Source organism: Kickxella alabastrina (genome assembly GCF_025024165.1).
Source record: "Kickxella alabastrina strain RSA 675 chromosome Unknown BX661scaffold_30, whole genome shotgun sequence".
Taxonomy (NCBI): domain Eukaryota; kingdom Fungi; phylum Kickxellomycota; class Kickxellomycetes; order Kickxellales; family Kickxellaceae; genus Kickxella; species Kickxella alabastrina.
The window spans coordinates 87,265-110,995 of record NW_026251501.1 but is presented as its reverse complement, the minus strand read 5'-3'; the positions used below and the strand labels follow the sequence as shown (position 1 = coordinate 110,995).

The 23,731-nt window shown below is 46.5% G+C and overlaps 7 protein-coding genes across 7 annotated transcripts; 4 read left to right on the top strand and 3 right to left on the bottom strand.

Annotated features, from left to right (window-relative positions):
- Positions 1 to 941: 941 nt before the first annotated feature.
- On the top strand, positions 942 to 1,694 carry BX661DRAFT_67525 (uncharacterized protein). Its single transcript, XM_051539404.1, has one exon. It carries the CDS (start codon positions 1,186 to 1,188, stop codon positions 1,630 to 1,632), a length of 447 nt encoding a protein of 148 aa, XP_051389014.1. The 5' UTR covers positions 942 to 1,185; the 3' UTR covers positions 1,633 to 1,694.
- A 448-nt stretch (positions 1,695 to 2,142) lies between these two features.
- Positions 2,143 to 4,258, top strand: BX661DRAFT_188362 (uncharacterized protein). The gene is given in 5 exon segments (XM_051537407.1): positions 2,143 to 2,450; positions 2,462 to 2,589; positions 2,627 to 2,902; positions 3,010 to 3,487; positions 3,511 to 4,258. The coding sequence occupies 5 exon segments, from the start codon at positions 2,364 to 2,366 to the stop codon at positions 4,150 to 4,152; spliced, it is 1,611 nt and encodes a 536-aa protein (XP_051389013.1). The 5' UTR covers positions 2,143 to 2,363; the 3' UTR covers positions 4,153 to 4,258.
- Positions 4,259 to 5,392: 1,134 nt separating this feature from the next.
- On the bottom strand, positions 5,393 to 7,233 carry BX661DRAFT_200700 (uncharacterized protein; the record flags this gene model as incomplete). The annotated part of the gene is made up of 5 exons (XM_051538441.1): positions 5,393 to 5,710; positions 5,761 to 5,819; positions 6,634 to 6,725; positions 7,003 to 7,147; positions 7,197 to 7,233. 5 exons carry the CDS (start codon positions 7,231 to 7,233, stop codon positions 5,393 to 5,395), a joined length of 651 nt encoding a protein of 216 aa, XP_051389012.1.
- Positions 7,234 to 11,575: 4,342 nt separating this feature from the next.
- On the top strand, positions 11,576 to 13,787 carry BX661DRAFT_194625 (uncharacterized protein; the record flags this gene model as incomplete). Its single annotated transcript, XM_051537892.1, is given in 5 exon segments — positions 11,576 to 11,644; positions 11,797 to 11,895; positions 12,507 to 12,933; positions 12,984 to 13,583; positions 13,600 to 13,787. The coding sequence occupies 5 exon segments, from the start codon at positions 11,576 to 11,578 to the stop codon at positions 13,785 to 13,787; spliced, it is 1,383 nt and encodes a 460-aa protein (XP_051389011.1).
- Positions 13,788 to 14,203: 416 nt separating this feature from the next.
- Positions 14,204 to 14,899, top strand: BX661DRAFT_217619 (uncharacterized protein; the record flags this gene model as incomplete). Its single annotated transcript, XM_051538786.1, has 3 exons — positions 14,204 to 14,357; positions 14,471 to 14,615; positions 14,636 to 14,899. The coding sequence occupies exons 1-3, from the start codon at positions 14,308 to 14,310 to the stop codon at positions 14,897 to 14,899; spliced, it is 459 nt and encodes a 152-aa protein (XP_051389010.1). The 5' UTR covers positions 14,204 to 14,307.
- A 1,253-nt stretch (positions 14,900 to 16,152) lies between these two features.
- On the bottom strand, positions 16,153 to 19,458 carry BX661DRAFT_146354 (chitin synthase-domain-containing protein; the record flags this gene model as incomplete). Its single annotated transcript, XM_051533160.1, has 2 exons — positions 16,153 to 18,022; positions 18,089 to 19,458. Coding segments are annotated over 2 exons (3,240 nt in total), but the record flags the coding sequence as incomplete, so codon positions are not given.
- A 2,419-nt stretch (positions 19,459 to 21,877) lies between these two features.
- Positions 21,878 to 23,474, bottom strand: BX661DRAFT_188349 (beta-lactamase superfamily domain-containing protein). Its single transcript, XM_051537406.1, has 4 exons — positions 22,715 to 23,474; positions 22,540 to 22,602; positions 22,477 to 22,519; positions 21,878 to 22,381 (listed from the first exon to the last, which is right to left on the bottom strand). Exons 1-4 carry the CDS (start codon positions 23,309 to 23,311, stop codon positions 21,948 to 21,950), a joined length of 1,137 nt encoding a protein of 378 aa, XP_051389008.1. The 5' UTR covers positions 23,312 to 23,474; the 3' UTR covers positions 21,878 to 21,947.
- Between the last annotated feature and the right edge of the window lie 257 nt (positions 23,475 to 23,731).

The following is a 23,731-nucleotide window of genomic DNA, read 5'->3' as shown; positions in this document are numbered from 1 at the left end:
ATGGTTGAGCCAGTCTTCCCCCTTTATAATTCCTTTCAAATTGGTACAGCGTGGAACGTGCAACTGTTACACGTTGTCTCTAATAGAGAAAACGGCAGCAAAAAAAGACGTCACATTTTAGTGAGTTTATCGCCATTATTGTTTTAAGGATTCGGGTCTATTCATTTTGAATATCAAATCCGCGCGCTTCAATTTGGTTAGCAAGTGAAAATATATTTACAATCTAAACCATACTAGCAGTATTTAAAACAGTATTTATTTACTTGTCTTCAACATGTGGACAAAACATATACAGACTATCATGTCCAAAATTTGCTTACTTGGCGCCTACATGGAATAGAAACAAAACATGTTTGCAGTGGTAGGTTTTGTGTTTTGTAGACTGCTCTGTTTGGTTTCATTGGCAGGGCACATGCTCCGTCTTTTTTATAAATAATCGAAAAAGCAAATGATAAACCCCATTTTCTATAAAACTGCACTATATGGCAGTATAGTCGCATACACGTGTGCTCTTTATATGTATAAGATTCCTTTATATTATATTTTGTCGAAAAAATTGCGACATCACATTTCCATTTTTTCCATGTCTGCTTCTTTCCCCCCGTTTCCCCTTACAAGGTATGTATTGACAATGTATTTTAAAAAGACATTTCAAAAGAGCAATTTTCACGACTATCATGTGTGCACAATTTGTTAGGCGGCCATTTGTTGATACGTACATGTGCACATGCGTTCTTTATCCAAACAAAATAAAGCAGTCACATTGGCAACGCTTTGCTTATTATTATTATTATTATTATTTTCTTTTATAGATGCCCGCATAACAACACGAGCTAAAATGAAAGTAAATAATACCTGGACAAACTAAAAAAAGTAAGTAGCAACGGTAGGTGAGGAATAAACAAATAAGTGAAAAATAAATGCAGATTAAAAAGTATATAAAAGATTTAAATCCTTCTCCCTACATTTTCAAAATTCTTCTCCATTCACCCTCTACATCTTAATATAGTTTTCTCTACACAACAAGCAATCTTCAAGTAGTTTTATTTAAACTACACCTTTATTTACTCCAGCATCTAGTTCATTTCTGTTGCGCCGGACACTTCAGAAATACTTACAAACAAGCGTCTCAAACAGCACTCTTCAGCTTCAAGGCTCTCCAATCAGCTAGTACTACATCTAAAAATGAAAATTTTCATTGCCACTATTGCCACCACTGCCCTTCTTCTCTCTAGTGCTCTTGCCTCACCAGCAGCCAGCACAACCAGCATCAATAAATCCGGCACAGTTAAGGTCGGGCAGCTCAAGGATGGTGCACCAGCGTGCAATGACGGTGAAGTCAACATGTACGGCATGAGATACGCTCAATACGGCCAATCTGCCCTCGGAAAAGGTGATGCCTCGAGCCTGAAATGCAGTAATAATTGCATCAAACTCACTAACCACGTTGGTGATGACGTCAAAACCACTGTTCTCAAGATTATTGGGGCGTGCACGGAATGTACCAGTGATGAGCTGCAGATTTCAAGCATCTCCTTGAAAGATATTACGTTCGGCAAATTGTCTCCTACTATTAACAACATCAAGTACGAAATCATTGACTGCAAGGTGGCCGGGTACAAGGGCAAATAGTATTTTCATGCCAGGGCAAAGCATTGCACATTCCTTATTTTAAATCGACGTCAGCGCTGGCTTGGTATATTTGAATGTAGTATTATTAACTCGGCTATTCACCTTGCTGGTTCATATAATAGTTTCATAGTTTCATTCCCTTTTTGTAATAAAAAAGATATAGACTTGAAATATTAAATAAGGATGGGAGAATACATCTATTTTTTATAATAAAACAAATTTTGTTGCTACGTGCTGGTTTTGAAGCACCATTGCGACAAGACGTGTGGCCTTTGAGATGACCGGCTCGGTCGCTTTTAGCTTTTTTATTTATTTATTTTCTTCTCCCCCTCAAATCAGGGTCCAATGTGCAGCTGAGCCGAGCTGCACCGGTCCACATCAAGCATGGATAAAAAATAACGTAAACAGCTTGCTCAAAGCAACCAAAACCCGAGACAAATTTTTTTACCGTGCCATTTGTCACTCCCTCCCCACACACGGGCGCTTTCACGCCCCATTCCTTTTTCAAAGCCTTGTTCCACCTTTTCACTTTGGCACTCTAATTTTTCATTTACTTTTAATGCTTGTTTGGTTTTATAACTGCTCTATTGTAAATTCAGACATTTTATGAAAGAAAATTCAAGGGCAGAACACACATATACAAAAATGGGTTCATTCAAAAAAAGAGCGCAGCGCAAGTCCCAGTTCAAAAAGCAACTCCTCCAACGTGGTTTAACCTTATATTCCACTACATGACGCAAAAGGAAGTCGAACGGGACCCGCGTATGAGGAGGCAGTCTCTTATCGACCGCCTCTACCAGCTCCAGCCACTGGCCGCCGTGTGTCAAAGCTGGCGCCACGCCGTGTTGCCTATTTCTACCAAGCGATTGTTTGCAATATCAAATCAATACCGGACGGCAAGGGCTTTATCAGGCGGGACAACCTCAGCTTGATCATTGCTGGCACCCGCAGCAGCACGTACATCGGCTGGTCATTGACCTTGTTGGCGACGTAGCCCCGATCTGCCCACAGCGATGCTTGCTGACTTGGGTTTCAACTACGGAACCTGGTACGATATTGAGAGGCTCGATCTGAACCACTGGCATGGTCACATACTTAGTAAACCCGTGTATACCGCGGACTCTCTAGCACGACTCAACGCGTACCTGCTGCACAAACTACCGAAACTAATTTCGATAAACTACAACTCGATGGACGACCGCCGGTACTACACCGAGTTTCCGCTCGACGGCCTGATGGCATCGCGGCTCAGTCAACTCCAGGAGATCGAGTGTCTTCGGGAATGATTCCGTGCATGGCATCGTCGGCGTTTCTTCCGGCACTGACGTCGCTGAAATTGGAGTGCCCGATTTTGTCGCAGGCCGCGCACTTGCCCAGAGTATTCTCCGAGACCCTGGAACGCTTGCACTTGAGGTTTTCCTCAGCAGAGTCGATTTGGAGTCGCTTTTATGCCGGTGGTGACTCGCAGTCGATTGAGTTTAAACGGTTGACGTCGCTGGTGCTTGAATACGCGGAGCCGCGGGACAGCAGCCGCGGGAATAATCAGGCCGTGCGGGCCGGCAGCTTGTTCAGGGACTGCGAGTGCGTATCTGATAAAAGTGGTGACAACAGCGATAGCGATGATAGCGATGATGACGACGATATTGAGAGGAAAATGACTGATAGCTTGCTTGTTAGGAGGCAGTGCGTGTTCCCCAAGCTGCAGCACCTGAGTGTTTCCAAATATCCGCATGCGATCACCCGAGTCCTGCAGAACTTTGACATTGACCAAATCCCACACATCAATATTCGCGATATTGCCTGTGGTTGGTCTGGTTTGCGAGCAGCCTCGGTTGCAAACATTTCAACTTTACGCGTACATTTTCGAGGCTTAATGAGCAACGGTCGGAGCAGCGCTACCAGAAATGGGTGAATCGGCTGTTCTCGGTGTCCTCGCCCATGACGAGCCTTCATCTGGATGCGCCGACCTCTCTTCCGGTTGCACTGCCTGACATCATTGGTTTGACCAACCTGGCGACACTCTCGTTCAGCATGGAAATGGACCTGGGTGCCATCCCCAACTTGCTCAGCCGGCTGCCGCGGCTGCGCCAAATGGTAACGCACATTCACCCGGCAAGCTCGTGGTCTTCGCGTAACTGGGGCGTGCTAGAGATTAATAACGGTGATATGCTTGCTGACCTGCCACCGCTCAGCAATAGCCTGCAGTGCTTGGTTGCGTATATTGGAGCTGAGCCCAATACTGTTCGGCAAAATAAGCGTCGGCTGGCTGAAATGAGTGACACAACGAGCTCGACTGAAAACTGCAAGCAGGGTTTTGTGTGTGGGGAAATGGAGCCGCTGGATATTGAGCGGGAATTGACGTGGGTCATTGCTCGCGTTCCATCGCTTACTACGTTTAAATCGCAGTGGTGGACGACTCGCGCTGTGACCCGTTGCATTGACGATTTGATGACACATAGCAAACTGGCGTCTCGGTTCAAGCACCTGCCCCATGTGCATCTGTCAACATGGAAGTACTAAAAAAACATATTTTAAACAAAATGCGGTTTAATTATCTCGTTATTGGTTGTTAGCGGCAAGAGTGGGTGGAGTTTTAAATTATTTTATTGACCATAAACTTAATGCTAAGAAATGGAAAACCAAAATTGATTGCACTAAAGGCTGGTTATGTTTTAGCGGTTCATTACAAAATTCTAACTAAAAATTTGTGTGTTTTATTTCTTTTTCCATTAAATAACAATGTTTCTCCGTGAATTGTATTGCCGTAAAGTTTAGTAAATACTAGAAGCTTGGATTCTTTAATATCCAATGCTTTTGCTAAAGCCGTCTTGAAATTTTCAACATTTTCAATACCCTCCACCATTACCGAATCTAATTTGTTACTTGTGAAAGTTTCAAAGAGAACTTTAGTCATGCACTTTGAGTTATTGGCTGACATGCTAATTAACAAAATTAAAAAGTATTTATATAGTATGTAAAGGTTATAAGCAATAATATAAATATATTAGTTGTTTGAAGGGTGAAGAGAGGTGAAGAGAGCAATTCAAAAATTGTAAGCGCATTGGCTTTTACTTTTAAGGCTTAGAGTTGGCCTAGTTGAACTCGTAAAAATTAGGTTTGCAAATGCAAGAAAGCACATAGCAACATGCTGCAAAACAATTGGATGCCAACAGATAAAACACAGGACAGCCATTTCATGTGTGCATGACACTTTGTGGAGTAAATGGAAAATCCATATAAATTTATTTCACACTTGGCCAGCCGCCATTTTTGTCTATTAGAGCTTTATATAGAGGCAGTCAACATCAGCATTTGTCAACTAATTCATTGCTCGACGTCAGTAAAATGGCAGTTCAAATAGCTGTACTTTTTTACAATGACTGCAGCAACTTCAAACGTCACTTGTTTGTATTCTATTGTTATGACAAAATAATAACAAGTTTTAACTCTGGATATTATTTGTATTATCCACTGGTATAGCTTTTTTGTCAATTACCAATTAAAACATGTCTTGTTTTTGAGGGTTGTTAAAACTGAGCGTCAAATTGAAAATTTTAATAATAAACTTTAAATTTTAATTTTGTATTGTCAAGCTGCGGGAGCATACTAAATGCGGATTTATGGAAATCCCGCTCCTCCATAAAGTAAGTGGTGTTTTTGTACAAATACGCGCAAATGTGTTTAAAGATGCACGAGCAGGCAACCACAACAAACCTGAGCACTGCACACAGGGGCTGGTGGCACGGAAGCATAAAATTATTTACTGCCTCGCCTGGTATTCTGAAAAAATCAACTTGGCAGTCTGACCATTGTGCACGTGGTTAAAGAACAGCTCGCACTTCGCAGTATAATAACGATCATGCAACCCCAAAGGCCCATATTTGCGGCAGCAGCCCAAGCTGACGTGCAAATATGCCAAAACCCACAAGGGTTCTAAACTGGCCGGTGGCCCATGGCTCATTGGAACGCATGCGCCAGAGTATAGTAGCAGCTTGGGGTACTCTGGGATGTTTTGATTGAAGTTGGCAGCAAGCACATCGCTGGTCTCGGGGTAATCAGACGTACCTTCAACAATCTCCTTGTGGTGAGCAGCGCAATCCTGCTTGTACTAGTCGTTAGCAGCAATACCCAATCGGAGTTGCCAATACAGCCAAATGCACTGAAGGAGGTCTCTGACTGAACAATCACTCGCCAAAGAAGAGCATGGTTCTAGAATTTTTTTGTAGGTCAGTATGTCCATCTTCCAAAACTGGTTCTCTTCTAATTTATCGTGTGGCGATTCAACGACCAGCCTGTATGCGGCATTTCGACCAGCCAGCAGGATCTGCTGTTCAGAAAGCTTGGTGACCATTTATGTGCGTCAACTGGCGTCCTTGAAGCAAACGCCATAATCGTAATTTGCAGTGCAAAGGCTCGACATGGGCAGAGGTCCAATATGGATAATAACATTGATAATGTGCAGAATGTAATGGATGCTGGGCAGCTGAAACACCTTCCAGCCTGTCCTATCTTTCAAAAACAGTGTACTCACAGGTATGTAGTTTGCAAGCTAAACAAATAATGTACATCCCCTGATGCACTTTGCCAACAGCTATTTATTATACATTGGGGTCATCCGTAATGTTTAAATGACCGCCATTTAAGCCAGATCCAGCAGACCAAACTGTGTGCAAAAGCTTTTGAGCGAGTATATGTCAAAATCTTTGACAGCAACAATTAGGATGACATGCACAGGACACCTAATTTTGTCTGTGGCCGTGCACTCCTTACCATCATCAATGAAGAGAAATCTAAACTCGTAAACAAAAGTAGCTTGCAAGTAACCGCAAGCTGTCAGGGTGCCAGTGTTGATTTTGGGCACATGCCTTGTCACCCAAATAAAAGGCATAATCCAAATCCATAATACTGGTTGCCAAAGTGCGTGCCCATCCTCGGATGAGATGCATTACAACCAAGCCAAAAAACGAGCCATCAGTGAAAAAACAAAGTGCGTAAACGGACAGCGGTAGTCGATGCTGTTGTCAGAAACAAAATGGCCGGGTCTAAAGTCGCGCGTCATAGGTGTATCCTTGCCCTCCTTGTGGTATGGAATGCTAGGGTGGCCATCTCGCCAGTTATTCCTGGCTACCTCGCACAAACTGTATGGGCGGATGCTTGAATAACCTCTGTGACCAACTATCTCCGTGACTCCTGGAATGTTGCCAGTAACCAGCAAAAAATGCGCGTAAAGGTGATTATGCTTGCCACTGACACTGGACTTAAGCTTGTGTTTTTTCCAGCCGAGCGGGCTCTGCGGGCATCATAATAGAATAACTGAAGATGACATTGGACTTAGTAAGCCCAGAAATAACCAAGGACTGAAACCTGTACTCGAACTTAAGCTGGATTGAGTTGTCTAGGTTGTGCACGACCAAGTGGACGATAGTGATAGCACGACATCTCGAGTACGTTGCCAGCTGAAACCTGTTGATGTGTAGGCTGGTGTAGATCGAGCTGTGCTCGTTGATGGCAACAACTTTGCCAAGCTGCGCACAAAGTTTCCAGGCTGATATCTCGCGCAATACCGTTGCTGCTAACCATGTTGGCCGCGTTTATGCACATCTTGCTTGCAATATTGTCATTCATAAACAGCGATGCGAGGAATAATGCAATCAACAGGTATGTATATTTGTACGACCACGTATTTACTGACGTTTTGTCGACCAATAGACACTGTCTGGGCAGTTTGCTCATGCCGGCAAAGAAATATAGGGCACTGGCTCCAGATCATGCGTGCATGGTTTGCAGGCCAAGCTACCACCATAAAACCCGCGGCATCCGTCTTTGTACTTTTAATGGTTGATTGCTATGTCTGCAAATACCCGCGGCACAACTTTTCTAGTGTGCTTTCAGAGGGGAATATCTAGCTATCATTGAACTAGCTCATATTTTAGGCTAATTAACTTGTACCGTTACTCTCTTCCCATCCCCACCTCCATATCCCCAAAAAACTTTTTCTGCTGTTTTTTTCAATATCTATCGAATCCAAACCCATCCAATCACTATCACAATGTCACCCGAGTAAAAAAACTACTTTCAAAGCCCGAACATGTTGGGCTTAAGACATTATCATTGCTCAATCTAATAAGTAGGTTCTTGGTCAGCTAGTCGTACAGTCGACACGCTGGCGAAGGACGCGCATAAGGTAAAAACTGAGTGGCGCCAGATTATGGTCAGCATTGAAGCAATTTCCAAAAAGCTTAATATGATAAAAAAAAGTAGATGCACAGACAAGGTTTTTATGACAATATGTGTAAAGTATAATAACTTTATCAGAAACAGCAATATTGTTGATAGTATTGCCATTGGCTCCGTTGTGTTCCGCTGTTGTCTTAATTCAGCTGTGGGTATGTCAAAAGAAATATATTTTCGTGATGTTTTTATAAAAAAAATAAAGTTGAGCTTTATTCAAACGATTAATGTAAACTAATTAATATAAACGGCCTGTCTATTGTTTTATTATTTATAGTGCTGTGAACGTGGCCAAAAGGGAGACCAATAATACTCAACTGAGCAGACACAGAGAAGTCCGCTAAAAAGGGAAACAAAGGTATATTATAAAACTGAATATATTCCGTCTTCATGACGGGAACGCCTCAGTATATATAAGAAAAACAAACTATGACAAGTGCGCGGCATCTCTAGCGCCGCTCACATGTAAACAACTAGCAAAGAAATACTATTTTGAAGCACCTCGGAATTTCATTATTATCTGCTGTTGTTATTTTCTGGCAAAATCAGGTTTAATCGTAAACACCACGCGGCTTCGCGATTGATGTGATATGCTCAGGTCATCGGCTGACGTCCCACATCTATCTGGTGCATATATGCGTGCTAACGGGTCTCAGCTCTGGTCACTGGTCCAAGTCACAAGCTCCCTGTGAGATTTTCAACACTAGCAAATTATAACAATATTATATTTAATAACTTGAAATAGTAAAACGCGGCTACATCGTTATAACTAACATTATATAGAAAGTTATAAAAATCAGTCATTTTTATCCATCTGCTGCTCTCTGCAGCAGAAAATTGTTTTAATATATTTATATTAACAATATTTTCCTAGTAAATTTATGCAAGCAGTTAAATGTCTTTAATTTTTGTTATGCCTGAATGTGGGTGTACGGAATATATTTAGCTAGCTAAGAGTCTAAAAAGTCTGACGTAAACCTAAAAGAAAAACCGTGTGGGCGGCGCTGTAAAGGTCTTGTTGACATATAATGTAAGCCAACAATGTCAGGCATGGCTATTGCGGAAATAGTAACAATATTGGCCGTGATGACCCTTGAAGATGGGAAGAGAAAATCCGGCATGTGGGTTGGGTACCACATTCTGTCTATATCAGCCTATTTACTCATTTTTACTCTATAGAATTTGCATATAAATTGGTATTCACTTTTCAGGTCGTTTATTTCAAAATTTTTAGCAAACCTATGCCCAAATATTTTTTGTTTATCAAGTCAAACTCTTTAGGTTTACTTACTTTTAGTAGTTGCATTAGTATCAACCTTATATCATATTGCCATATAAGTTTTTTATTGCTTACATTTCCAGAATTTTGAAGTACTTACTCATCTTGTAATTTGTTTTAATTGCTACACTATATAAAGGCTTAGTTTCATAAAATATAGTAAATGATATCCTTTATTTTGTTTAAGAAATTTAAGCGCTTCTTTGTCTAAATTGTCCCTTTGTTTATTGTCTTATTGGCTGCTTGTATCCAATAACCCGTCAAACATCGATTGCAATATGTATCGCATGTTTTAATTGTCTCTTCTGCCTCAGTCGCGTTTGCCTTGGCCAATTTTTCCTTAATCGTGTTTACAATAGCCACCTGTGCACTGAATTTATTGACATCCTTTATACACTTATCCTCATTGCATCGCGTCCCACGGTTTTAGTTGTTATGAAGCTGAAAATGTAAAATATGTCAATGGTTAGATAATTGAGTGAGTGTATGATGATAATAATAAAAAATATTATAAACGGAAGAAAATTGGGCTGCTTATATAGTGTTCAACAACTGTTATTTAATGCGTAGGTTTTCAATACATAGGAGATTCTATATAATAGGTAAAATGAAAAAAAACATTTTTGTATTACAAATTGTTAATTGTAGGCATCCCTTTTTATTGGTTATGTAATATAAAAATAAAAATAAAAGGTTAAGCTTTACCTTTTGTATTTATTTACCTACTAGTAATTCCTCAATCATTGGCGCGCGGTAAATTCTGTAGTGCCCAACACACATTTAAGCCACTATCTTCTCTTTTCAAGAATCAAGCTTGCCCTCATGGCCGCTATACACATTTCTGCTATCGCTGGCTAACATCAAGGAACACCATGTTATTTACAGCGCTGCCCACACAGCGCTGCCCCTTTTTCAGTTCCCTAAAGTAATTTTTGAGACTTGAATATATTAATTTAGACCCACATTTTTATAGAGCACGACAGTAATCTTCATTATTTTAAAATAGACAAACTTTTGATACCACAGTTATCGGGTGGGAGAGAGGCATTGTCAATTTTATTAAGCAGAATCTTTTGTATTATTTTTATATTTCACTGAGATGACTAAATGCATATGAAATGTGTTACAAAAAAATCATGTTTTGTATATGGGCACAAATTTTGCAATTTCAACAATACTAAACATGATATATTTTAATTCAGCGTGAATCAAAGATTTAGTTAATTTTTTTAGGTGATGCTCAGTAGGACCAAGCTTTCTTTTGCAATGAAGCATTACAAAGCAGCAACGCAATAAATATAATGCAGACTGGAGACACGAGCATGTATATATTCCTAGTCGAAGACATTTTTGGGCTTATTCGCCAACACTATTAGGAAAGCAAGCAAAATTAGTGAATGCCAACAACATGAATCAATTATTTTTTACTTTTTTATTTTAGAGAGAGAGGGAGGATGTGGTGTACGTTTCAGCAAGTTATTTATTGTATTTCAATGTCGCTGGAGAGTAAATATATATATTCCTAGTGAGATAGCAAACAAGTAAAATGACAAAAGCTAGAGTTAATGATTAAGACTGATCGTCCACTATGTCGCCTTGCCATCATGGGCTCTATTGTAGACCTAGCTATATGCCCCCTATAACGAAAATCATTCTAGGGGCAGCGTGGTTGCGATTTCTCCAGACTTGGGTCCAATTTACCGGCGGTGGAAGTGTCCGCCATAGGGTGTCAATAAAGTTAAACCCGAGCACTCGATTTTCCAGTTAGAGGGTTAATTGTGCCTGATAGGTAGTGTGCATATCTGCTGTCCTCACTGCTGTCGTCTACAGCCATTTCGGCAAGCCATCATCTTTATCTTGCCACGGATTTGGTAGTCGGGGTGTTTGTTGATATTTCAAACGTCACCACGCTGATTTGACAGTAACGGCCCCATAAGCGGGGGGTCATTAGATAGATAAGCAATGTTATCTCCGACAGATTTTTTTCTCCACAAAAAATACACTCAATACTCAATACTCCAATATACTTTAACAATTTTTTTACTTTATAGAAAGATGGCCACACCAGAAGCGCCACTGCGCGAAATACTTAAATCAATTTCATTCACGCAATTTCCACTTTACCATCAGGCATCCTTCTTCACACCTACGGCGATTACGCGGGCCCAACTGCACATCTGCCGACACACTAGCAGCAGCACCAATACCACTAATAGCGGGTCTCCAACCCTGGATATCCAAAGCCTGCGTACACTTGCGCTTCTCCGGTTTGCCAACTACCCTGTAGATCTTCACTGCACGAGCGACCCAGAGTCATCGCCCGACCGGCATCTGCCCTTCCTCCTGCTGCCAGACGGCTCCGCAATCGGGGCAAGTAAAGTGGCGGAGCATTTGGGCGTACAGTGTGTGGGCGAGGATCTAGCATACCTACTGATGGTTGAGCGCAATCTGGTTCCGGCCATTGAGTACTTGCTCTGGGTGGATCCCTCCGGGTACGAGACAGTATCGCGCGAGGGGTTTTTAGGCAGATACCCGGGATTGATTGGGTATCTCTTGGGATGGCAGAGAAGTGCTGCGGTGGCGCGTGAGCTGGGAGTGGCGCAGGGGTTTGGAGCTGGAGTGGATGGAGAGGCGGTTTATGAGGGTGCGTTTAGGGCTTTGGACTCGATTCTTGGAAGACTTGGATCGAAAGAGTATTTGGCCCAGAAGAACGGGGAGGAGGAAGTGGTGCCCGGTGCTTTGGATGCTTTGGTGTTTGCTTGCTTGAATGTATTTTTAGAGGCTCCGTTGGCTTCGCCGGTGCGCTCGGCGATGACCAGACAGGGATCGCAGTATCGCCCATTGGTGGATTACACAATGAGATTTTGGAGAGACACTTTGCATGAGCCGAACCGGGGTGCATTTTTGAGTCGAGCCGGGGTTTGATTATCTTTGTTTTTTATCTGTTTTTTGTTGAGATTGATTGCGAAAAAACAATCGTTGAACGCAGGGACTTTTATTTCAAAGACTTGCTCTGAATTTATATGCTTTTATATTTTATTTTTCCTCTCAATTTCCAAAATCCTGTTGTCTTTTATTTTTCATCGTTAAAGGGTACGAAATCACACACAGCACAATCAGGAGAAAAGCCATTAAAGCCATCGAAATTAGGCTTCAGCTACTCAAAAAACAACAACAAACTGCCCTTATATACACATGCATTTTTGTTCGTAATCTTAGGAGATAAATTAGAATCATGTCGGCTTTTCGCAACCTGCTGAGTGCGGCTCGGCCAGCACAAAAGGTGTTTTCCAATCCGATTCTCCGGCGTTTCGCTAGCAGCAGCAGCAGCACGGCCTCGGCAGCGGTGAACTCTGCACGGGAGACGTTCCACTACGAGGAGAGCACACGCACTGTGCCTCCCGGTTGGGCAACGCCAATGTCAGTGAGCCCCGATAAATGGCCCGGGCCACAGACCGAGTCCTCGCTTGAGGCCAAGACCGAGCTGAAGCCGTATACGATCAACTTTGGCCCCCAGCATCCGGCAGCGCACGGTGTCCTGCGGCTGATTCTGGAGCTCGATGGCGAAGCCATTGTGCATGCGGACCCGCATATTGGGCTTTTGCACCGTGGCACAGAGAAGCTTATGGAGTACCGCACGTACCTGCAGGCGCTGCCGTACATGGACCGCCTGGACTACTGCTCGATGATGACCAACGAGGAGGTGTACTCGATGGCCGTCGAGAAAATGCTCAACATTGAGGTACCCATCAGGGCGCAGTATATCCGCGTGCTGTTTGCTGAAATCACCCGTATTATCAACCACTGCATGGCGTGGGCACTCACGTGATGGATGTCGGAGGCCTGACGCCGTTCCTGTACTTGTTCGAGGAGCGTGAGCGCTGCATGGAGTTCTATGAGCGCGTATGCGGTGCCCGCATGCACTCGGCGTATGTGCGGCCGGGCGGTGTTGCGCAGGACATTCCACGTGGGCTGCTGCAGGACATTTACGAGTGGGCGGACCAGTATCCGGATAGGCTGGATGAGGTCGAGGAGATGGTGACGTCGAACCGGGTTTGGCTTGCGCGCACGGTGGATGTTGGCAAGATCACGGCCAAGGAGGCGCTGGACTGGGGCATCACTGGGCCGATGCTGCGGTCGACGGGGATCCGGTACGACATCCGCAAGTCGGCGCCGTACGAAGTGTACGACCAGCTGGAGTTCGACGTGCCAATTGGCACCAAGGGCGATGTGTTTGATCGCTACTTGATCCGCATGGAGGAGATGCGGCAGAGTATCCGGATCATCAAGCAGTGCCTGGACCAGATGCCCGAGGGCCCGCATAAGGTGGATGACTGGAAGGTTTCGCCGCCGCCGAGAGATGCGATGAAGCAGAATATGGAGGCATTGATCCACCACTTTAAGCTGTTCTCGAGGGCTACAATGTGCCGGCCGGCGAGACGTACACGGCAATCGAGGCGCCCAAGGGCGAGATGGGCATGTATATGGTGTCGATGGGTCGACCCGCCCGTATAAGGCGCATGTGCGTGCACCTGGGTACTACCATTTGGGCGCCATCAACATCTTTATGAAGAACGCGCTGTTGGCTGATGTCGTTGCCGTTATCGGAACGATGGACCTGGTTTTCGGCGAGGTTGATCGTTAGGCGATGTTGAGCTTCTCTAGTTTTCTTTTATTGTTTTCACCAAAAAAATATAGCATTTTAGATAGGACAAGCCGAGCGCCTGTCCATTCGTTCATTCGTTCATTCTCTCGTTTATATATTATATGACGTGGTGATTTGATCGTTTCGATCCTGTGATTTTTAGTGTTTAACTCTTGACTTTTTGACTTTTCTCTGGCGGATGACGTTTTGGATGTGGGAAAAGGCCCAGAACCAATTTGACAAAGGCAAAAAGAAAGAAAGAAAGAAGGAAAAAAATTGGCAAAAGGAGTATATATAAAGCCAGCATAAGGCTACGTTTTACTAATTTTCTTCCTTTTTCCTTTTATTGTTCATTATTTTATTTTACTTTATTATATTTACTTTATTGTTCCTTGCTACCATACCACAACACAACAACCACAACCACAACCACAACACAACCACATTGCGACATTCCATTTGCCGCTTTACACTTTATATTTGACAAATTCCCAACAACAACAGCAACAGAAAAAACATCATGTCGGACAAGGCCACACTTATTGAATTCGGCTTCACTGAGCTGCGCGCGTAAGTAAACTTTTAGAATAGCTAGAAGAATATGTATAAAAAATTGCTTAAAATTTAAAATTTAAAAAAAGCCCATTATTAATTTTTCACCTTTATTATTCTTGTTTTTATAGCGAAAAGGCACTGAGAGCTACCAGTAACAGTGGGCTCCAACAGGCACTCGATTGGCTGGAGGCGCACAGCAACGATGCAGACATCGACGACCCCATCAGCGAATCCTCCGCTCCTCCTCCGCCCCTCTTTCAGCAGCAACAGAGGGTGCAGCGGAGTCTCTTCAGTGCACCGACTGTGGCAAGCAATTTGCCACCCCAGAGCTTGCCCAATACCACGCGACGAAATCGGGACACGCCAATTTCGCCGAAAGCACCGAAGCTGTCAAACCCCTGAGCGAAGCAGAGAAACAGGAGAAACTCCAAGAGGTGCAGCGCAAGATTGCAGCTAAAAGGGCGCAGCGCGAAGAAGAGGCAAGGGCGGAGCAGAAGCAGGGAGAGCTGATTCGGAGAAAGGCCGGCCAGGATATGACTGAGGCGTGGAGCGCATGAAGGAGGAAGAGGTACGGCGGGAGCTGGCTAAGCAGAAGCGCGAGAAAGAGGATGATAAAAGGGCGGAGGCGAGAATCAAACAGATGATCTTGCAGGATAAGAAAGATAGAGCGGCGAGAGTTGCCAAGGAAAAGGCTGAGCGAGATGGCACGTCTGCTCATGAGGAGGCTGGAAAGGGCCCCGCTGGTGCTGGTGCTGGTGCTGGTGCTGGTGCTGGTGCTGGTGCTGGCTGCCGTTAGTCTGCTGGATGCCGGCGTGCCAACGGTGAGTGTCGCTAAGGGAAGCAGCGCTAGATTGCATATCCGCCCGATGCTGCAGTCGGATAAGGACGTGCGTCCGTTGACAAAGACCTTTGCCGCTGAGCAGACCCTCGGTGAGGTCGTCGATGCTGTGCGCAAGGAGATGGAGGGCGTGCCGAAGCACTTTAAGCTGAGCATGGCCTTTCCGCGCAAGGACTTTTCATCACACGACGAGAAGAAAACACTGCGGGAGCTAGGACTTGCGCCAAGCGCGGCACTGATATTGACGGAGTGAGCGAGTGGATTTAGACTTTTTTTATATTTTTTTTGGATAATGCTTATTTTTTTTGTCGAATAAGGGTTAATTAAAAAAATGATAATGAAAAGATCGGAGAAAATGGCTGATATAAAATAAAAAAGGGCTTTCAGCTGCTGCTGTCGTCGCTTGGACTTTCCTGTGCCCGGCGCCTGCTGCGAGCGCGGAGACAGCCCGGTGTACTGCTCCGGGATAGGCGGCACGACAGGCACGGGCCCGGGGTCGATGGATCCAGACGAGAACTGCATATTGAACGACGACGAGTTGGGCGACACCTGCGCGGCGCTCGACGCGTAGTATGACTGCGGATATCCGCCGGGGCTGTTCATGCCCAAGTAGCTTGCGCCGGCCACGGACATTCTGGCCAAGCCCTGCGACGCCAGCACCGGAATAATATTGGGCGTCAAGTAGCCGAGCCTCTCGATCGACCCGGCAGCCGCATGGGCGTCGACATCGTCGGCATCGTCGGCGGCCATCTGCAGCACAGCGGCCGGGCCAACGGTGGACACAAGATGGTCCGATGACGCCCCCGCCGCCGCCGCCGCGTACCCGGCCACAGACGCCTGGTGCGAGGACGCCGAGTGCGCAATGGAGATCGGCCTTGATGCCACCATCCGCGACATCCGCGAGCCCTTCGGCGATACTTCGCGGCTGCTCAGCGCCAGCGCCGCCAGGCTCGGCACCGACCCGAGAATCAGCTGCGTCTTGCGGCGCTTTTCGGCCTCGAAGTCGCACCATCTCTTCATGACGATCTGCGACGAGTCAAACTCGCCATTGCCCTCGCCGTGGCCCTTGTCCTTGCCCTCGCCCTGCACCATGCGGGTCTGGCCCCAGGAGAAGTCGTCGAAATGCCAGTACGCATATGTCGGCAGGACGAAGTTCCACACAGGCAGGGAGCAGAGGTAGATGAGCATCCAGCCGATGTACACGAGCTTGCGCGATGTCAGGCCGATCAGCACCGCGGGCAGCCCGAGGATGACGCCGAGCAGCGCCAGCGGCAGCCACGGCACGGGCCGCGTAAACGTCGAAATGATGATGACGTAGAACGTGAAGATGATCGCCGCGGGAAGCGCCAGCGTGCCAATCAGATCCATGAAAATCATAAACTGCATCGACAGGCAGAACGTCCCGCACAGGTCATTGACCAGCACGAGCTCAGACAGGTTGTGCACCGTCGAGTTGATCCACCGGCGCCTCTGCGACAGCAGCACCTTGAATTCGTCCGGAACTATGGTCTTGCACACCGACGACGGGATGAACATCATCTTGCGCTTCGGGAACGTCCGCAGCATCAGCGTCGACAGGTACCGATCCTCGCCGAGCAGAAGCAGGTTCTTCTTGTGCAGCGTGTCGACGACGTTCTCGGAGTAGTTCTCGACGATGTCCGGGTTCGCCAGGATCGGCACCCAGTAGCCGTGCTGGCCCTTGGGCGCCTTGATGCGGTACATGCAGAAGCAGCCTGGGAGGCACGTGACGCCGCCAAACACCGACTCAAAGGCCTTGGCCTGGTGGTGCGCAATGTAGTACTCGAACACCTGGATCATCGTCACCCACGAGTCGGTCTTGTTGGCGATCTTGGTCTCGCCGCACTGGCCCATGATCGACGGGTCGTCGACCATGGCCTTGACCATGCACGTGACGCTGTCCACATACACCTTTGTGTCGGCGTCGACCATCAGCACAATCTCAAAGTTGTCCGGCGTGACGCCCGTGACGTTCCACATGGCGTTGAACAGCTCGTACTCGAGCTCCGTCATGCGCTCGTCGAACATGACGCGCTGCAGGAAGCTCATCAGGATGATCTGCGAATCCCGCTTGCCGCGATTGCCCGGCTTGGGCTCGTTGGCCTCCTCGGGCGTGCCGCACTTGACGACAAGCACCATCGGCACGCGGTTGGCGCGCGCGTGCTCGGGCGACGCGTCGCTGGGCGCGTAGAAGCCGGCGTAGAGCTTGGCCATGTTGTGGCGCTTGGCGCCCTGTGCGATGGACACGTACGAGTAGGGCTGGACGCGGTCCGGCGGAATGACAAAGTCGGTCATCATTGAGAGGCAGACGTCCGGCGTGTACAGGTCCTCGCCGGCGCCGCGGATCAGGCCGTCGCAGATGATAAACAGGCACTTGTGCGACGCCGGGTAGTCGGTGCCGCACAGCGAGTCCAGCGTTGTGCGGATGCCGTGTGCGCCCTCGGAGTAGCACGTTACAAGCAAAAGCGTGTACGCAAGCTCAAAGTTGAACGGCGACGCCGTGGCCGGCGGCCGGCTGGGCGGCAGCTGCAGTGCGTGTACGTCCACGGGCTTCGCTAAGGGCATCGTGTCGGCCGGCGTGTCGGGCATCGGCGTGTCGGACATTGCCGCGTAGTGGCTGGCGCGGTGGTCCGAGAAAAACGCCGAGTGCCGAGGCATGCCCGAGTGTGCACGCGCGCCGCCGCCGCCGCCGCCGCCGCCGCCGCCGCCGCCGCTGCTGGCCGCGACCCTAGGCTTGTCGCGCGCACCTGGCTCGTCGCCAGGCATGAAGTGCGAGTAGCGCGAGGTGGTCGGGAAGAACCTTGACATGCGGTTGTTGGCGCGGCTCTGGGTGTCAGCGCCATAGCCGGGCGTGGCGTTGCCGCCGCCATTGGGTCCCATAACGGTGTACTTGCGCTCGAGCTTTTCTTTGCCCACATGGTTATTGACGTCCGCCCAGGCCTCGATCTCGGCCTGGCGCGCGCGGCGGTCCTCGGGCGTTGACGTCGTGGCCACTTGCCCGAGCCGCGGGCCCATGAACCAGCCAAAGTAAATGGCCATGACGAACTTTGCAAAGACGCCGCCGAGGATGACTATCAGAGACACGTACAGGACAATGTTGGCTGCGATGCAGCCGAGCGACGACCCGTCGATCGACCCAACGCGGAACAGATCAACCATGCACTGGCCCAGGCGCTTGCGGTCGCCGCTGGGCAGCTGCAGCGAGATGTCCTTGCCGCGCGCCGATCCGCGGATCATCTCCGCCAAGGCATCCGGCACCTGGACGCCAGACAGCAGGAACTGGCCACGAAGCAGGTCCAGCACAGCGCCATTGAAAACCACAAGGTTGGATTGCGCGCGCACGTCTTCCCACGAGTACTGCACCGGCACGCTGCTGAGCTGCTGCAAGGCGCGCCGCCCTGCTGCTGTGTTGTGGCAGCCCTGGTTGTTGGGGATCTGATCGGCGTTGAGCTGCTTGGTGTTGTTGTAGTAGACGCAAGGGAAGGCGCTGATGACGTTGCCGCTGCTGTCCGTTATGCTGTCGGCGTAGTTGAGCACGCGCTTGCAGGCGCCGTTCGGGTTCTGGAACAGAAAGCTCAAGTCCTTGCCGCCCGCGTTGGCCGGCGCGCCCATCAGATTGGCACCGGCTGGGCCCGTCCACGGCGACGACTTTGGGTGTCCAAAGTCGGCAATGTCGTAGGCGCGGCCGTTGACAACAACAGTGCTGCTGCTGACCTCTGACCACTTGACGCGCGTCTGCTTGCCCGACAGCCCGCACAGCACCTGCTGCAAGCCAAACGTAATAAACGCAATGACGCCCATAAGCATCAGGATGAGACTGACAAGGCCGATTTTCTCGCGCCACGCCATTTGCACAGCCGCGTCCGGCATACCGAAGCACTTTAGGACACGTCCTGGCGCCCAAAAGGTCACTGCCCGGCAGTATGTTTGCCATGGGTTTGCGCAGCACCGCCTGCCGCGCACCCCAGTGGAGCCTGGCTGCTTGCGTCGGTGACGAGCTGCTGCTGCTGAGCCCTTGTGTGTGGCTCCGCCGCGCCCCTGCTGCTGTCCGCCGGCCGTTGCGCGCTCGGGCCGTACCAGTGAGCGCGTGCGGCCGGGTGCCTGGTACGTGTCATATACGGCAGCGTCGCTCTCATCCTCGGCGGCTCTTTGCTTGGCGAGCCGCCGCCGCTGGATACGCCGGCCCTCGTCCGCCACGTGCGGCAGCGGCTGCGGCTCAGCAATCTCGCCAACGCCCTGGAGCAGCGGCTGGTTGGACATAAGCTGCTGCTGTGGTTGGTGCTGCCCGAGGACACCGTGCGAGGACACGTCCGAGTGCGTCTGATGGTCGAACCGATCATTCGGGTGTTCACCGCGCGTGTGTGAGCTGTGGTTCGACAAAAGCTCTAGCTCAACGCCTGATGTTGTGTTGTGGCCTGGGTTGAAGTATCCGTTGTTGTTTTGGCTGTGTGCGTGGTGCTGTCGCCGTACGTTTGTGTGCTGTAGACACCGTCGAATCCGTCGTTTTCTGTGGTCCCGTCAAACCCATTCTGCTGCTGCTTCCGTTTGCCGCTTGCCATTTTTGTTTATCGTGTGGAAGAAAGCTATGCGAGATTGGAATTCCTGTGAATTGTTTTTAACGTGTTCTAACAAAAAAAGCTAAAAAATAAGCCAAAGCGTACAGAAACAAAATGGTTAAAAGCTTTTTATTTTTTAGTAGAAGCGTGCTTTTCTGTCAATGCTATTTGTTATTATTATTATTGTTAATGCTGTGGCGTAATTTTTGGGAGAAAAAAGATCATCTCTCTGAATATCTTTCTTCTTTGAAACCGCTTTTTTGTAATTAAAACAAGCCTTTCTATATTCATATTAAAAATGAGAGACCTTTGAAGCGAATAGTGCACAAACAACACAACAATAGAAATGGAAATGGATATGTACCCTTACCGCTCACCCACGTCTTCTCTCCTTTTTTGTGTTAAGCTTTAAATAATAACAACAAATAATAAATGGAGAAAAAATGGTTGACCCACTTGTCAATATCTGTATCTGGTGTTAATGGGTATAGAAATAATAGCTAGAGGATAAAATATAAAAAGGGTTAATTGAGCGGGATAAATTGTGGAGTTTGATGAGGAGAAAGGAAGTGAAGGGAATAATATTGACAAATGCGGGATATGAGCAAAAAGGTAAGAAAAAACAACAGGAGAAAAGAAGAGTATGACAACAACAAAACTGATATCCAGTGAATCTCAAAATAAAGTTGGTGGGGAAAATAGTGGAAAATAAAAAATTTTCTTTAGAGAAAAATCAAGAAGTGGGGAGACCATGAAGGGAGAGGACTGAGTGTGAGCGAGCAAAAAGAAAAAAGGGATTATCGCATTCCTTTTTGGGTTACTTTTTTTATGGTGGACAAAAGCAACAAAAAGTAAATCCCTCTGACAATTACAACATTCTGTTCTGTTTATAGATTTTTTCTTCGATTGATAAAAAAAATCAATAATTTTTATTTTTAATGGACATGCTTTTTCAAGCTGGCAAAAAAACTGGACAAGGAATATCATGTCCATATTATCCTAACCTCTGTTTCAGAATAAAACATTCAAGTTGTATATATGTGGCTCGTATAGGTGTTATATTGTGCGGGGAAGAAATAATAACAAAAAAACATGCTAATCGGCATTTTCTTGTGGCCAACGGTTTAAAGCAACAGTAAATAAAAAACACTAGTATGTAAGCACAGAGGGAATGCATGCAGCTACGGAATAAAAATAATTTGTTACTTTTAAGTTTGGACTGGTAAACCGTCTGCCGATTTCAGTATGACTAAAAAAAGTAACAAAAAAGGGACCCAAATGTGTTTTTTTTGTTTTTTTTTTTTTTGTATACTGCTTTCTTGCATACGCGCTGTTAAAATAACGCACTAGAAAATAAAAAAACACAAACAAACGGGAATTGGATCATTTTCTAAAGTGGATGAAAAAATTACATACTTTACTTTCTTTTATAACGTCAAATAATTTAACAAAAAATAATAATAAAATAAAAATAATAATAAAAAGCACTGTTTTTTATTTGGTGGCACAAATGTGGGCCTGTCCTTTTCCTTTATACTCTGCCAAAAAAATTAATATTTTATTTTTCGATCTTGGCTGTCAGTATATGTATATGAAAATGTTGGACAATCTGTCTGAGATTAAATAAAAAAGATACATAGGCGAGCAGGCAAGTAAAAATTCACACAATACTTTAAAAACAGATTAGAATAGATACATGTTGTCACATGCGTATCAAACAAATAGTCACAGGCAGATCAGGAAAAAAAAGAGAACAATTGAATACAAATAGGTTCCAGCGATTATGACCTCTTTGCTGTCCCTATTTTAGTAAAATCCAATGCCTTGGTCTAAACACGTATATTTAATCCAATTGGGAGTCACATATAAAAAACAAAGAGTATAATAGTGTGCGAAAAATATTAAATAGTCGTGGCTGGGAAAAAAAATGGCGCTATGAAAGGCTTTAAGCGTCAAATGTCTAACATTTTAATAAATAAAGGGCTTTCTATTGCTATTAAGCATCTCTGTGAGAACAACCTTGTTTATAAATTGACAATAAGAGCGCGTGCCTCCTTGTTTATGTTACTCTCATTTGCTCGCACACTTTGCCACTTACATCATAGCCAATCCAAGAAATACAATACCTTTATGCACATATACCATATATTGATCCATATTGAAAATATAATATAATATATTAAATTAGTCAATTCACTTGTGCTGGATGGTTTCGCCGATGCTCAGCACCGTAAACTCGTCGGCGGGATATCCGCAGGCCTCCATCTCCAGCGCCAGCCTCTTCGGCGGCTCGTCCACTTCCTCAGCCGTCAGCACAAAGGTGCCCCAATGTATGCCGATAGACTTCTTTGACCCAATGTCCTCGTGGATACGCACGGCCTGCTCGGGAGTAACATGCATGGTGGAAAACAGGATTTCTGGGCTGTAGGCGCCAATCGCAATGGCTGCCAGGCTAAACGGCCCGTAAACCTGTCCGATTTGCTTGAATGCCGGGCACTCGGCCTTGGACTCGTTCTCGTATGTTGACGAGTAAGCCGTGTCGCCCGAAAAGAAAAACCTGTGGCCTGAGGGACCTTGCACCACCCAGCTGCTCCACAGCGTGGCCATGCGGTCGAATACCCCGCGCGCTACACAAATTTATTTAAACAATACCTCGTTAGCTTTTATTTCAATTTGGGGTGTTTTCCCGCTTTAGCTACATTCAGCTGTTCCATCGGCTTACCTGTCATATGCTGCGCCGGCGTGCACGCAAACTTGAACTCGCCCTCGACTCCACCACGCTAACCTTGAACTCGTCCCACCAGTCGCCAATACTCACGTCCTTGAACCCCAAGGACTCGAGAATCCCCTATTTCCCAAAGTGGAGAACACGCGAATCTCCGGATACTTCATCGCCACGAGCCTCAGTGTATTCGGTCCAAATGGTCATAATGATTATGCGAGATGATCAAAAAATCCACCGGCGGCAATTCATCAACCTGGCATGGTGCCCGAGTGTACCTCTTCGGACCCATCCATTGCACAGGCGAGCATCGCTCGGAGAAAACCGGATCGCAAAGAACGGTGGCTCCGTTGATTTGCAGCAGAAGCGATGCGTGGCCGAGCCAGGTTAATTGGAGATCGCTTGGCTCGGATATCTTTGCGTCATTAAGCGCGAGCACTTTGGGCGCGCGGCCTTCGGCTATTGATCGGCTAGAGGGGTTTCTGTCGGTGGTAAGGAGGCTGGTGAAAAACTTGGTGTTTGGCTGCAGAGAGAAAGACGGCCAAGGGTTGGTGAACCGACCGTTACTCTGGTGATGTGACTTGTCCGCGAGGAACTGCTGCCGGAGCTGCTCCCTGACGTTGGAAGAGCCGGCTTGGTCGGATGGTGGGGCGCTCATAATGGGGGTGTTGCTTGGTTGGTAATTAGTGTTGTCTACTGATGATACAGGTGTTGCTTGTACGGCTACTGATGAAAATAAACAAAGCTTTTGGAATCTCTTGCCCGGATCCCCTGGTAATATATGGCGGAATGCGGCGGCGTTTAGATGGCTGGCAAAAAGTCTTGGCAAAATCATAAACAAATAAAAAATAAAGTTGTAAATAAAACAAGATGCTAACGAAATATACTAATACTTTTGAAATCCAAAGAAAAAAAAAAACGGAAAGGCCAGGGGGCCAAGCGCAACCTCACTTCATGTGGGTTTTTTTTGCCAAGACTTGGAAATCAGTGCAATTTTCTTTTTTAGTTTTTATTACAATTAATTGACTATAGAAACTTTGTAATGTTTGGTTTGAAAAAAATGTCACCCTTTGCGGAATTTTTTTTGACAACCAAGTAAATAAATACATGTTTACTTGCATATGTCAAAGGTGCAGACGAAAAATGACAAGTGCCAATATTTTGCACTCCGTTAATTGTTACACATTATTGTGTGACATTAACAAGATCATTGCACTCATGCAGGGTCACGCTTTTCAGCCATACGTTGCATTGT